Consider the following 15,289-nt stretch of genomic DNA (forward strand, 5'->3'; position numbering starts at 1 on the left):
AAGCCAGTGAAGGTGTGTAAGCCAGAATTAGGAGATAGACTTGACTAAAGACAGAAAAGGACAAACCTGGAGATAGGAAGACTAGATAGAAAGTCATTACAGTGGTCTATGATGGCAATAAAAGTAGATTTGGAGAACTGCCTGATTCATGCCTAAACCATTGAAAAATAAGGCTCTGCCTGGTAAATACCAGTTAGTAACGAAATAGTCACTTCAAAAGAGGATAACCTGAATCTCAAACAGTTAAGAGATACCTTTCAGAACATGATGAAATCTTTAAATATTTTTGCAAAAGGTGATCTTTAAACATCATGTTATGGAAAAAATGGTGGCAAAATTATATGACAATAAACAGCTAAATATATGAATCCTAGTTTTTAAAAAATTTATATAAAGTTGTACTTACAGCCTAAATTTTGTTAAATATAAGATAAACTATTTCCATAATGTTTAGCTTCTTTATTCATTTCAAAGACAAATCAAACCTTTTTTCATTATTTACCATGACACTGTATTTCATGCCTCAACTAGATTCACTTTAAGTGACCTTTTTCTAGTACCAATTATTCTTGACCAACAAGAACCTCTCATAATTAAAAGCCTCAGAGATGACTCAAGAAGAGAGTATGGAGAATGAGAACTCCAAAGAACAACTGTACTTGAAGCAGAAGTAAAAGAGCCTATAAGGATACAGAGAAGAAACAAGAGCGTGATGCATTCACTAATTCACAAGGCAACCCATTCCATTATAACAAATCTACCTGTTGAACCCATTCTATTTTTTATTAAATTTACTTGTTGGTGAACTCTTCTCTGTATTGAGCTGAAATCTCCTTCTGAAATATTCTGCTCCTAGTTCCAGCTACTAGAACTACATGGAATAAATCTACTCCTTTTTTTTTTTTTAATATAGTGGCTCTTTAAATGCTAGAAAAAGTCATCCCAATAATAATGATAGCTACCATTGTACTGAGTAACTAATGTGTGCTGAAAGGAGTACTCAGAGAGGTTGGATAATTTGTCCACAAGTATGCCAAAGCCCATGTTCTTTCTACTATGCTATGCTATATCCTCTATTTCTCTAAGCTTTCTAAGCTTTAGACTAAACAGCCTCCTAACTCCCTACCCTAGTCTTTCTCTTCTCTAAATCAGTCTCCATATGGTTGCCAGAGTAATCTTTTTAAAACCCAAATCTGATCTTGTGATTTCTACTGCATAAAACCTTTCAGTAGGATTCCAGTATACTGAAGGTAAACTCCTCGAAGTGGTTTACAAGCCCTTTGTGATTTGGCCACTTTTTATCTCTCCAGTTTCACCTCTCATGACCACTCCCCCCCAACCACTATGAATCTCACCCCTTCTCTAATATCCAGTTATATGAACTGTCAGTTCCTGGAATGTGACATTCTCTCTTTTGTTTCAGAATCTTTGTAAATGCTATTCCCTTTATATGGAACACTCTACCCATTACTCCCTCAGCTTAAAAGTCACTTCCTCCCTGAAGTCTTCTTTGACCACTAAAGGCTAGGTTTGTTGTCCCTATTATGTATTTCTATAGTACTCTAACTAACACTATCTTTGAATACTACCTTTAAGACTCTTCAAGTCTTATTCAAATGTTTAGATTCCTACCACTAGCATAAAAATATCAGGCAAACCAAACAGCACAGAGTACTATGGAACACCTGTGCATGAAAGCTGTAACTATTACCTGGATAAAATAAGGTTTCCCCTTCTAAGAAAAAAATATCAAATTTTACACAGGTTTGTATTTTACGGACTTCTTAAGAGCTTCCAAAATTGACTTAAAACTATCAATAGGTGACATATTTTAAGAGGCCTCTGGACATTATCATTCTAATTACTCAAATTCCTGTTTACTTTTATTATTAATCTTACCTTACGTGCCAGAAGAAAGTGGCAATACAAGACTATACTTTCTAAAAGCCCCACACTCACCCGAAACCCCACAATGAGAGTGATCATATAGATGCCGTTGTTGAAGGGTAGACTTTTTGTAAATAACATGAGGATGGCCATTTTCATAACTAAAATGTTTGGAGTCCTCTGTGGTATTCTTTAATGGTTCAATAAAATATTCTTCATCTTCTGTAGCAATAACACCATGCTAAAAGAAAAAGAAACAAAGAATTTACCAAGAAGAATCATTTTAAATATTAATTAGTATTATTACCAGGAGTCAAAAATAAACTGATACCTCTCCAAAAAGGAGGTTAAAACACATGTTGATAGAAATTTAGTGAATTATCTATACTCAGCAAAACATTATATAAATTTTCCTATTCTGTAAAAAGGATGTTTAAATACCTTTACATGCTATGCCCTGTACTAAGCATAACACATACATTATTTCCTCTAATCTTCCCAATAACGATGTGAGGTAGCAGAGACCTCTTGTATGTTCACTAAGACTTATTTCCTTTCCAAATTGTGCACACAACTTAACTGACTCCTATGCGTTTAGGTATAGCTTTGTAACTGAGTTTTGGCCAATAGAAAATAGGCAGAGCATATACCACTTTCAGGCCCACCCCCCGAGAACCTCTCCAGTGGAATTCTCTACTCTCTCTGAGAAAAGACCTAGGAAAGGTGGAAGCCAAAAGAGAAAGAACATGGGTCCCTGACTGACCTCATGGAAAACTGTCCAATCTAGACACACATAAGGGAGAAATAAACTATTGTGATAAACTACTCCCATTTAAAGTTTTATGTTACACCAGTATATATGTCCTTAATTCATATATGTCCCATACATCCCCATTTTGTAGATGAAGTAATAGGTTCAGAGGTTAAGAACCTGCCCATCATTATATAGAGGAAGTGAAGGCACTGGTATTCCCACAAAGCTCTGCTCTTATTTACAGTATTATATAGCCTTACATCTATTTACTTAGCCAAGTCCTACTTAGCTCAGTCATAGCTCCTCTTTAAAACTTTTTTTGAGTCCAACTGCAGTAGCATCAGCCTCCTCTGATCTCCAACAGAGCTTATTATTGGTATCATTTATTTTTAATTAATTCTATTATGCTTTGCTACATCTCAGGTCTTGAATCTGTATTTAAATTTGGTATAACTTTCCAACTGCATGTTTTATTTTCCCAACCATACTATTTGCTGTCTTAAAGAAAGGGTTTCTTGGTATCAGTTACACCCATAGAAAATGTCTCATACGTAGTATATACAGCCAATAAAATTTGCTGATTAAAAGAAATGAGATAGTAAGTTATCTACATCAGAAATAAGAACTTCCATCCTTGTCTAATAGTGTTTTCCTAAGAATGGCACATGTGCGGACTGTTCTTAACCCAACTAATTTACCCTGTAACACTGGATAAAACATAAACTCTCTGAGCATATTTCCTCAGCTGGAAAAATGAAAGGGTTGGTGTAAATTAGTGGTTTTAAAACAGCACTCTAGGGAGCCCTAAGGGTTCCATGGAAGTGCCCTTAGGGGACTGCCCCAGACAACAAAGGTAGACCTACCTGGCTTGGATTCCTGGGATTAGGAATCAGCTGTGTTTTTATTAATCTATATATTAAGTTTCCACATAACATTTCATTTGAGAAAAGAATTTTGCCGATTTAAAAAGAAAAAAAAAGCTAAAAACCTCTGGTCCAGATAATCTCTAAGATCCCTTTGAATCTAAACCTCTATGATTCTGTTTAGGGAAATTCATGCTAAGTACCACATGCTTGGAAAGAAAAATAAGACATAATCAGAGTTGCTCTAACTTACAGATGAAGTTGGCAGCCACCTACATGAAATGAGCTAAAGAATGCAAAAAACAAAAAAGCAGACCTAGGGCTTCCCTGGTGGCGCAGTGGTTGAGAGTCCACCTGCTGATACAGGGGACGCGGGTTCGTGCCCCGGTCCGGGAAGATCCCACATGCCGCGGAGCGGCTGGGCCCATGAGCCATGGCCACTAAGCCTGCGCGTCTGGAGCCTGTGCTCCGCAACGGGAGGGGCCACAACGGTGAGAGGCCCGCGTACCGCAAAAAGAAAAAAAAAGCAGACCTAGTCACTTCACATTATTTTCACCACTGTTGCTTTACTTTTAGGATATTAGTCCCTAAATTAAATGCAAATACTGACAGGAATAATATAATACGCCAGTAACAAATTCTAATACCTGATCATGAATTACTTTACCATCAAGATTAACAAAGTAATAGCAAACTGAGCAAGGCTCCTGAAGAAAAGAGGGCACATGCAGAAGAGAGGGCTTGTATAAGAAGTTTTGATAAGTGTCTAGAGTACTGCCCAGAAAGGGGAGAGCACTAAAGTCATGTGATGCTGGACTATGGGCAGAAGATGTCAAAAGGTCCTCAGCAAAAAACTCAGGTTGCTGGAGAAAAACAGAGTCAGAAACTTGGTAAATAAATAAAATCTCTAATTTCAAGAACGGAAAGGCCCTGGAAGAAAATCCAGAGTTAGGTACTCTGTAAAATGTTTACACTCATTATCTCATTTAATCTTAATAGCTCTATGAAGTAAATACTACTATCAGGTCTACTTGGCAGATGAGAAACCTACACTGAGCAAAGCTAAGTAACAAATTCACTCAACTATCTTTGGAGACTGGACTCTTAGCCACTATAATTCCCTTATCCTCTGAGTGTTGCTTCTTCTTCTTTTTTTAAAATTAATTAATTAATTTTGGCTGTGCTGGGTCTTCACTGCAGCGTGCAGGCTCTCTAGTTGCGGCACGTGGGCTTAGTTGCGGTATGTGGGATCTGAGCTTCCTGACCAGGGATCGAACCCAGGGCCCCTGCATTGGGAGCACAGAGTCTTAACCACCGGACCACCAGGGAAGTCCCCTGAGGGGTGCTTCTAACTTTGTCTATTCATTCACCAAGTATGTTTTGAGTGCCTATCACATGGCAGGTACTGTTCTAGGTGGTGGGAATACAAAAGTGAAAAAAACAAAGTTCTGGCTCTATCATGGAGCTTACATTTTGGTGGGAAGAGGTAGAAAAAAGTCAGTCATTCATTATATAAATAAATAATCAATCAGGTAGTAGGAAATGTCAAGAAGAAAAATAAAGCAGTAAGAGGACAGAAAGTCATCAGAGGACAGAGAGAATTATATAAACTATTTAGGATGGTCAGGAACATCCTCTATAATAAGGTGATATTTGAACAGAAACTTGAATAAAGTGAAGGAGCGTGCCAAACAGATATCTTGGGAAAGAGCAGATCAGACAGTGGGAATGGCAAGTGCAGAGGCAACGGGGTAGGAGCAGGCATGCAGTATTTGAGAAACAGCAAGGAGCTACTGTGGCTAAAGGGAGGGAAGGGGAAAATGATTATGAGATTAGAAAGGAGCTGGAGGCCAGATGATAGAGGACCTGAGTTAGGTGGGAGTCCCAGAAATCTGTGCATGCCTAGCAAGAGCCCTACTCCCACTTCCCTCAGCATCCCCACTCACCTCTACACTGCTGGCCTCTGGACCATCAGGATTAATCTCATCATGCCGCCTTGCCTTGTCATGCCAGTCCCTCCAAAATGCCCAAGGTCCATCCCCTGGATTCTACTCCCCATATGGTTAAGTACATCATGTTTTCTGATCCCATCCTCTACTTCCCCCTTCACTATTTAAAACACTTCTGCTGTACCCTCTCAAACTCAAGGTCAATTATATACAAAATCTCCTATACACTCAGCCTCATCTGTGAATGTTCACTTCATCTTGCTCAAACAAAAACCTGAATCTCCCTAGATAACATTGTTTCTTCCCTGTAATCTTCTGGAATGGTGGCTACTTTCTCTCCTACATACCTCCTATTGGACCTGGAGGTAGGGTTAAGAGTTCTTGTACTCATTGCCATTTCTAAACAATTATCCCTCTCTCCTCCAAAAAAAGAAAAAACCTTACCACCTTCAAATCCCATACCATCACCTTCTCCCTCTGCTAGCTGTAGTTATCTACTGACCCAAAGTCACTTTCCTCATTCCTCAAAGATCTTAGCTTCTGGGTCACTGTCACCCTCTGCAATACCACTCCTGAATAATTGTTGACTTCAGTATCTTATATCAATGGTTCAATATCTTATATCATTGGTTCTTAAAATTTGTGTGTGTGCACGTGCCCTGAATCCCTCTGAAGGTCTAGGGGTGAAGCCTGGGGACCACTTCTCAGAATAATATCTTAAATGCAAAAGAAATATATAGGATAATAAATAAAACCAATTATAATGAAATACAGTTATTAAAATATTTTAAAAATGTAATATAGTAATACATATGCCTTTTTGTAACTCTTTAAATAAGAAGCTTTGCAATAGATCTAATAACTACTATAATTTCACAATAGTGATTAACATAAATAATATTTTAAGGGACCTGCAAAAACTGTAACACGATATGAAAATATCATTTCTATCAAGACAAAGTTACAGGTACTGCTATTACTTTACTGGCTTGTTACCTATATTGTTAACTGAAGGAAATGTTAAATTTCACTTAAGAATTAGTAAAGATAAAGATGAAATTTTCCCCATTCCAGTTAACAAACCCCCTGAATTCTATCCATAGACCCCAGCTTAAGAACTACTTACATAGATGGTCTCTTCAATCCCTGTCCTCTCACTTCCTTGGCTTCCTCTCCTTTGAATAACTTGTCCATCTTACCTTAGACTAGTCTTGCTTAAATCCATCATCACAAATCTCAACTGTGTCCTTGACGCTTCATGGCAATTATACTATGTTTCTCTAGTTCATTCAGTATCCTGCTCTCTGGGATAAATATTTCATACTTTCTCCTCTCTACTTAATCCCCTAACACCTCATCTTTCCATCTTCCATTCCAACAGAAAACAGCACACAACCTCCTGCAAACCTCTACAACCGCAAATACCAACCTACCTGCATCTCATGTCCATATGTTCTATATTATTTCCTGTTATTATGGATGAACTGTCCATTCTCCTAGATAAGAAATTATTCGATTTATGTTGATGATTTCATCCCTTCTCGCCTATCAAAGAATTCACTCCAGAAATTTCTCTTCTCTTTACACAATCATTCTCATTTTTATAAAACAAAATGATAAAGACTCCCACTTCTGCCTGCAGCAACCGATCATTTCTTGCTTTTCCAAAAGTCCTCAAAATAATTGTCTATATATTCTTTACTCTTCTCCCATTCCTTTTTTTTTTTTTTTTTTTTGCAGTACGCGGGTCTCTCACTGTTGTGGCCTCTCCTGCTGCAGAGCACAGGCTCAGCGGCTATGGCTCACAGGCCCAGCAGCTCCGCGGCATGAGGGATCTTCCTGGACCGGGGCACGAACCCGTGTCCCCTGCATCGGCAGGCGGACTCTCAACCACTGCGCCACCAGGGAAGCCCTCCCATTCCTTCTTAAACCTACTCACATCAGGCTTTTGCCTCTTTTCTAAACCCCACTATGACTTCACCAAAACTGCTTTTGCCAAGGTCATCAATAACTTCTTCACTGATAAATTCAATGATTGGTGTTCAGTCATACTCTTATTTTGACTCAGCAGCATTTTTCCCTTGAAATACTTCCTTCTCTTAGCTTCTAGGATATTTGCCTGGTTTTCCTTCAACCTTCTTACTCCACTGTTCTTTGCTGTCCTCTCCACATCTTTCTGACCTCCTTAACCCCTTGGAGCACTCAAAGGCTCAGTCCTTAGACCTCTTATTTATTCTATATATACTCTCCCTTAAGCAATTTCACATAATCTCCTGGCTTTAAATGTCATTTATATTTATATAGATGACCCCCAAAATAACTTCATAACACACATCTCTCTCCTGAACTCCAGGCTTGGATACCCAGCATCCTATACAATATCTCAAGTTTAACATGTCTAACTGAAGCTATGATATATACCACCCCCCAACCTACTCCTCCTAAGCTTTTCCATCTCAGTTAATGTCTGAGTCTTTCTCATCTCATGTGATGGCTGCTATTTTCTTCTAGTTGCTCAGGCCCCAAGCTTGGAATCATCATTGATTCTATCCTAACTGTGTCCTCTAAAACCTAACAACTGGCCCCCAAGTTTCCTTTCTAACTTCACCTTCCATTACTCTTCCTCTCTCTCACTTAGCTCTAGCCATGGTAGTCTTCTTGCTGTTCCTCAAACACTCTCAGATCAGACCTTTGTACTTGAAGATTTCCACCTGGAAATCTTATCTCTCAGATGTCAGTATTCCTTTCCTCATTTCTTTTAAGGTCTTTACTCAATATTTTTTCTACATTAGAACTTATCAGTATCCAACATATTATGATTTTTATTTATTTATCTTATTGTGTATCTCCTCCACTAGAATGCAAGCTATACAATAACAGGGATTCTTGTTTTGTTCACTGTTGTACTCCTAGCACCTAGAACAGTGCCTGTTACATGGTAGGTACTTATAAGCACTTGGTGAATGGATGAATTAATAATGGAAAAAGTAGAGAAGCAACTATGAACATAACTAAATGAATAGAAAGTCTAATGGGGTCATTGGTCTTTTTTAACTAGGTTTATAGTCTTTAGTATCTTAGAGAGATAGAAGAAAATCATTTTTCATCAAATAAGAACAAAATATGAAGAAAGAAACAATGCAGGAAAGATCTGTTGAAAATTAGAAATATGACTGCTATAATTTGTAAATCAATTAAAGAAAAAGAAAGCAAAAGTAGGAAAATCTCATAGAACTTAGAACAGAAAAAAAAGGGGGGAAGAGAGATAAGAGAAGCAGAAAACCAATTACAGAATGGGGTGGTGAGGGACAAGGAGATAAAATCACTAAGGAAATATTTTTTTAAATTTCTCTAAGTTGAAGGAGGGTCTTTAAATTGAAATCACCCATCAAATACAAAATAGGGGTCAGGAAAGAAGACCCACAGCTTACCACATTATTTATAAAATTCTTGAAACAGGAAGGATAAGGAGAAAAGCATATCATATTAAAAAAAAACTTTTAAAAGAAGAGGAAAAGAACAAGAAGCAGACTTCTATCTGCCACCCAAAATGTATCAATGCCAATTTTTTTTAGCTCTTTAAATCTTTTCCTAAGATATAAAACCATAGAGATAAATTTGATACCCCATATTTCCCTTTTCCAATTCTACCATCCATGGTTCTGAAGGAAAACTATTTTTGAACCTAGAATTCTATATCCAACTAAATTATTAACCAAACATGAGGGTAACATAAAGTCACTTTCAAATAGGCAAGGACTCAGAAATTTTACTTCTCAGGCACCTTTTCTGAGGTAATTACTTGAAGATGTTCTCCAACAAAACCAGGATGTAAACTCAGAAAGAAGAAGATGTGGAACTAACCTAGGAAAAAAGAAATCCCAAGATGAGAGAAGTGTAATAGCTCAAGAAATTAATTAACCCATACACTCCAAGAAAAATACCTCCAAAGAAGAATGAAATATATTCCAAGCAATAGGTATAAGGACTAAGGAACTGGATGAAACTGATCAGTTGGTAAAGAAATCATTTTTTTTTCCTCAATAAGACAAAATAAAAGTAACTAGAAACTCCAGAAAAACAAAACCTAAATAAGAAAGCAATGGTTCAAATATAAAGCAAACTAAAAAGTAACATTATTTTAAACAACTGATAGATTATAATGTTAGGAATTTTTTCCTTTGAGTGGTGCAAATATTGTAAAACTGAAACTATGGGTAAGGAAGTATGATTAGAAAACACTAATGATCTCTACATTGAAAACTATTTTATATAGAACAATTAAAAACAGAATTGATTAAAAGGGGCCTTAGAAAAGTGGGATTTTAGAAAAACTTGTTTACATATTCCATTTGATTAAAAATGTAACATGATATAAAATAAGAATGAAGGCGAGGGTTACTAAAACTTGTGGGTAAAAGTGAGATGAAGAATAGGATATTTACATAGTATCTGCTCACAAAGTATCTGCTCACAAATTCCTTATTAGTTGCCAAGGGGAAAGAGTAGTGGACAAACCTGGCAGACCACACCTAGATCGAGCAACATTGTAAAGCAACTATACTCCAATAAAAATTAACAACAACAACAAAAAAAGTGAGTCAACATGGACCATGCAGTTTCAATAGGAAGCAAAGTAAAACAGGTGTTAACGAATAGTAATAAGAGAGAATAAGACACACAGAAAGTCTCAATGAGGATGAAAAATAGATGAATGACACTTTGCTATCCCCTTAAGTATAGAAAAGTTTCCATTTACAACCTTTTCACTTTTGCCTCATCAACATCTTTCACCGTTTCATCAGTAGTCACTTATATGAGCAATTCTCAACTGTTTCCAGAATTAAATTCTCTTCTAAATTTCAGAGCTATATTTCCCAAAAGCCAACTAGACATCTTTAACCTTTATTTCTTCAGATTCTTCACATTTACTATATCAGAATCACTCTCTTTATCTTCCTTTCTAATCCAACATTCTACTACCATTCCCTTTCTCTGCTAGTAAGTTCATATACAGCCTCATCAAAAAGAGAAACCTCAATCAACTTCAATTACTTTCTCTCCTTCATCCCACACCCAGTTCAATGATATTTCAATTTTTAAAAATATTATTAAATATCTACTATGTACTATATGCCAGGGAAGAAAAATTAATGACACAAATCCTATAAATTTTCTCACCAAAATGTGGTTCAAATTCTTTCTATCTTCTCCATTCCCAGGGCCATAGTCTTGCTATAGGCCTTCATTATCTCCTACATGATCTAACTCATCTTCATATTTCCAATCTCTCCTCTTCCCTCAAATCTCACAATAGAATTAGCTTTTTTCCCCTAAATCTCAAATCCGTTCATTTCACCACCCTGTTAAAATTATCAATGGCAATAATTAATGTTAATGCCAAATTCAAAGAGCTTGGTCAATGACTAGGAACAGTATTTTTCTATTGTACTTAACAGCAAATGTCATTTTAACATGTAAGAAGTTTTAAAACAGATTTATTTTGGATAATTTATCTTTATTCAAAAAGATAAATCTCTTTTGTATATAAAGCTTAACACTGCTTATAGAGAAAGAAGCTAGTGAGGAATGTATTCAATGTGTCTATTTTATAGGAATTAAACCCAAATATTAAAATCTAAGTAATCATTTTGACTTATTAATAGTTAAAGAAAATAGATAACCTGAGCAAATTCTTATGTATACCTATAGTGAAAATTTTTCTCCACTGGGTGGTTTGTAAAACTCCTTCCAGATTTAGAACTATTTAAACCCAACTCTAATTATGTAGTTGTTTATACTGAAGTAAAAATGAGGATATGGATGTGATAGAGTAAGGAAGAAAAACAATTTCTGAAAATGTGAGTTGAGCATCAAAATGTGTGTACTCTTTTAAACAGATAAAGCTTTAATGAAACATCTATACTAGCCTGAACGGGATAAAAGCAGTAAAGGAAGTGTGAACTAGAGGAAGCAGAAGTAGAAGAACATGCTTTGTTCTACAACCATTACTATGTGCCACCTTGAACTATGTATTTACCATTAGACTAGAATGGACTCAAATGCCCAGGCTAGAACCTATACTCTTGAAATCCAATTTCTAAGTAAAATAAGATTTATTATCAATTTTCAGATAAATATAGGGAAAATTACTTCATAAAGAGACATTGATATAAAAGATTTTCCTTCAAGAACTTATAAACATTAAGTAGGTCATACGTAATTTTAAGCTATGTTGATTACCAGAGAAAGATAGTATAGAAAGAGACCTAAGGAGGCAATCCATGTCATGGTTTCCTGCCATAATATATACATACATACATATAATACCCTTAAGCTCCTCATAATGATTGAGTTTTTTATATGCATTAAGGATATCCTATTTGAACAGAAAAATGTAACTCTAAAAGGAAACGTGAGGTTTCATTCATTCTTCTACTAATAATATGGGGTTTTAAAATTTGTTCTTACTTTGAAAAGTCAATGCAAACATTATGAAAAAGATTATCAAAAGCAAAGGCAGCAGAAATAAAAAATTTTAGAATGTTACTTTCCCTAGATAAACTGTATATATATATATATATATACACACACACACACACACACACATATATATGTATATATATGTATATATTTTATTAATCTGAGGAAAGACATTTATATTGTGAATTTATTTTCCCATCAGAAATTTAAAATTATAACATCTACTTACCAACCCAACACAGTTGCTTAAAGCCACTTTAGTTGTACTACGTTGATCTTGCAAGTATCCTGTGTAATGACAGTTGTCTAAAAAATCATGTTTCCACTGGGGTCCATCTTTCCCCCAATATTCTACTGTAAAATGTTTGGACACAAAATCTGTGTTGAGAGTCAAGTTTAGGTGAAAGTGCTTGCCATAGGCTGAAAGTTTAAAAAATAACTTAGATACTGCCTGTTGTGGATCGAAAGGGTCCATACTCCGTCTTCTCCTGGAGTGCTTATCATTCTTCACAGTAAAGCTGAGAAAAGCTCCATTTTGATCAACCCTTATTGGAATAGTTAGCTGGTAGTGTTCTAGATAAGTCAGGAATTCCTCTTTGTAATCACAAGGCAGAGAATCCAGAAAAAACACATGGAAGAAAAGAAAATTTAACAGAACAAAGAAGTAGCAGTATAAACAACAACAATATTGCTTAAAACTATGTATCATTATATGTGAGGTATGGACAAAAAATGTTATATTAAACAAAACTGAAAGAGCAGAAGTTTAAAATCTCAAAATGAATTAAGTTCCAAATATTCCATTCCTTAAAAAAAATTCTAAAATTATTTTGAAAGGCTATTTTTCTTTTTTAAATCTAATTTTAAAGACATGAATTCTAAAAGCTAAATTCTACAGTAAATATGAATATTTTATATTGAAACAAAAAACAGTGAAAAGTACACATATGTAAAAGAACAGAATTTCATTCAGATAAAATATGTTTATGAAAGTTATCCAAAAGAGTTTATATAGAATCTCTACAGTCTTGTAGAATTTTTTTCTTTTTTTTAAAAATTATCAGTTACAATGTAAAATACAGCAGCCACTTTGGAAAACGGTCTGGCAGTTCCTCAAAAAGTTAAACACGGAACTACCACCTGACCCAGCAATTCCACTCTTAGGTATTTTTACAAGAGAAATGAAAATGTACATCAACACAAAAACTTGTACATGAATGTTCATAGCAGCATTATTCATAATAGCCAAAAGAGGTAAATAACCCAAATGTCCATCAATTGACAAATGAATAATAATTATAACAATAATAATTATTGTTATAATAATACGTGGTATATTCATACAACAGATTATTCTACAACAGAAAAAAATGCAGTACTGATACATGGTATGACGTGAATGCCTTCATAATCAAATTTCATTATCTAAGACTATAAAAACACTATGCTAAGTGAAAGGAACCAGTCACATAGAATTCCATTTATATAAATATACAGAATAGGCAAATCTCTGCAGAGAGAAATAGGTTAGAGGTTGCCTAGGGCTGGGGGTAAGTTGGTTTGGAGGGAACTGGGGAGTGACTGTTAATGATTTCAGAGTTTCTTTTTTGGGTAATGAAAATGTTCTAAAATTGCTTGTGATGATAGTTGTACAACTCTGTGAATATACTATAAACCACTGAATTGTATACTTTAAATGGGTGATTACATGGTATGTATACTATATCAAAATAAAGTTGTTTAATAATTATCAGATTGACAAAAAATTCAGAGGACTATTAAATATATTTTCCTCACTTAGATGTACTAAATATTACCAATCTACCTTCTTAACCACATCTTCCTTTAGCTAAGTTTATCACTAAGGTGGAACCAAATGTCTGCAAATTGCTTCACTGTCTACACATGAAGTTCATCCACAAATATAAACTCCCATGAAACCATGACCAAATGGAAAAAAAACTGAAAAATAATATTTATTTCACTTCTCATAAATAAGAGTTTATACTAAATGCTATGGCTTTGTTGATCTACTTTGAGAGCCACATTTTGTACATATGGACTTCTAGATATATACATCAATCTATAATAGCCTTGAAAATCTGGCTCATCAGCACCAAAAAAATGAACTATACATTCATGGGAGGAGAATCCAAAAGGTATGCTTTCAATAATTCCATAAGAATTGGACTGGTCCATGGAAAACAAAATGACCTTCACTCCTGGGACCTCTGTTAAGAGCTTTTCTATGATATGAAGTTCAATTTTACAGATTAAAATTATAGGGACCTATGGGTTAGAATCTGAAAAGTTGAACTTCTTATAACTCTTACTCTTTTATCTAGTTTCCAGTCCTTATATCAGAATTCTTAAGTTTGGAAACATATTTTTCCACTAAGGGTCCATATTAGAAGGATCTTATATCAGAATTTGCCTGCTTTCTTGCTCTTTTGCAAGAAAAACCTTTGGATTCCTTTTGAACATGACCTTGCCTGTAAATACTGGCAATGAGTAACCCTATTAAAGTTTAGAATTCAGAAGAAGAGGCCTAGGTGTATCATCTTCTAAGAAAGACCAGTCAACTCTAAAATGCACTGGATATTAAATACTAGTAGGACAAGTTAAACAAACTCTTTTAGAGTCATTAACATTTATGAAACTAGCACTGAATTGACACAGTAGGCCTCCGCTCCTACCAGCATACATCCCAAAGAAAACGTTCATCCAAACTAAATATTCAGAGTCTTTTCTTGTAAGATAAATAGCAACGTTTTTTTTGTCAGTTTCAAAAGCAGGAATCCTACCTTGAGAACTGTATGAAAGCCTGTGGTCACTATGAAATTCCGATGAAGCCATGACGAGGCTCAAAATCCAGGTCAACGTCTTCCACAAAATTTCCATAATTTAGAAAACTGGATGATTTTTTAGAGGGCTACCTATGCGCTAGAGAGTCAATACCATGCCAAAATCGAAGCATAACAATTTTATTTCTTTAATACTTCTTGCAGATTAGTTATTAGATATTCCACTGTTTAACGGGTATTTTTTTCCAACATCCCGTACTTTCTTCTGTATCTGGATTCATTTTCTCCGTCCAAAATGAAAAAGATAATGATGGTAAAATTTTCATAAGCAGAGCATTAGGCTGATTAGTCACTAAAGTATGGCCATTTTTTAACCTAGAAAAAAAAAATTTAAGTTAACTGAAAAATATTCTGAATGGACAGATCTATATTGTTGACTGCTTGCCAAAGGACATACTACAAAATAACATAATTAAATCAAACCATTGTTGTCCTTTATAGTTTAAATAAACATTCACAAGACTAAATACCAAATTAGAAACCTAAATG

General features: G+C 35.2%; 1 protein-coding gene across 1 annotated transcript in view; it reads right to left on the minus strand.

The window, feature by feature from the left end:
• The window catches only part of ADAMTS6 (ADAM metallopeptidase with thrombospondin type 1 motif 6), a 264,059-nt gene extending 249,048 nt beyond the window's left edge, over positions 1-15,011 (minus strand). The window contains exons 1-3 of the mRNA XM_082652300.1: positions 14,741-15,011; positions 12,166-12,530; positions 1,960-2,128 (exon numbers count right to left, since the gene is read on the minus strand). Coding sequence (XP_082508426.1) covers positions 1,960-2,128; positions 12,166-12,530; positions 14,741-14,837 — 631 coding nt within the window. The 5' untranslated portion in view covers positions 14,838-15,011. The remainder of the gene's footprint in view (positions 1-1,959; positions 2,129-12,165; positions 12,531-14,740) is intronic.
• Positions 15,012-15,289: the final 278 nt, after the last annotated feature.

The sequence above is a fragment of the Grampus griseus genome (genome assembly GCF_964374135.1).
Source record: "Grampus griseus genome assembly, chromosome: 3".
NCBI classification, from domain to species: Eukaryota; Metazoa; Chordata; class Mammalia; order Artiodactyla; family Delphinidae; genus Grampus; species Grampus griseus.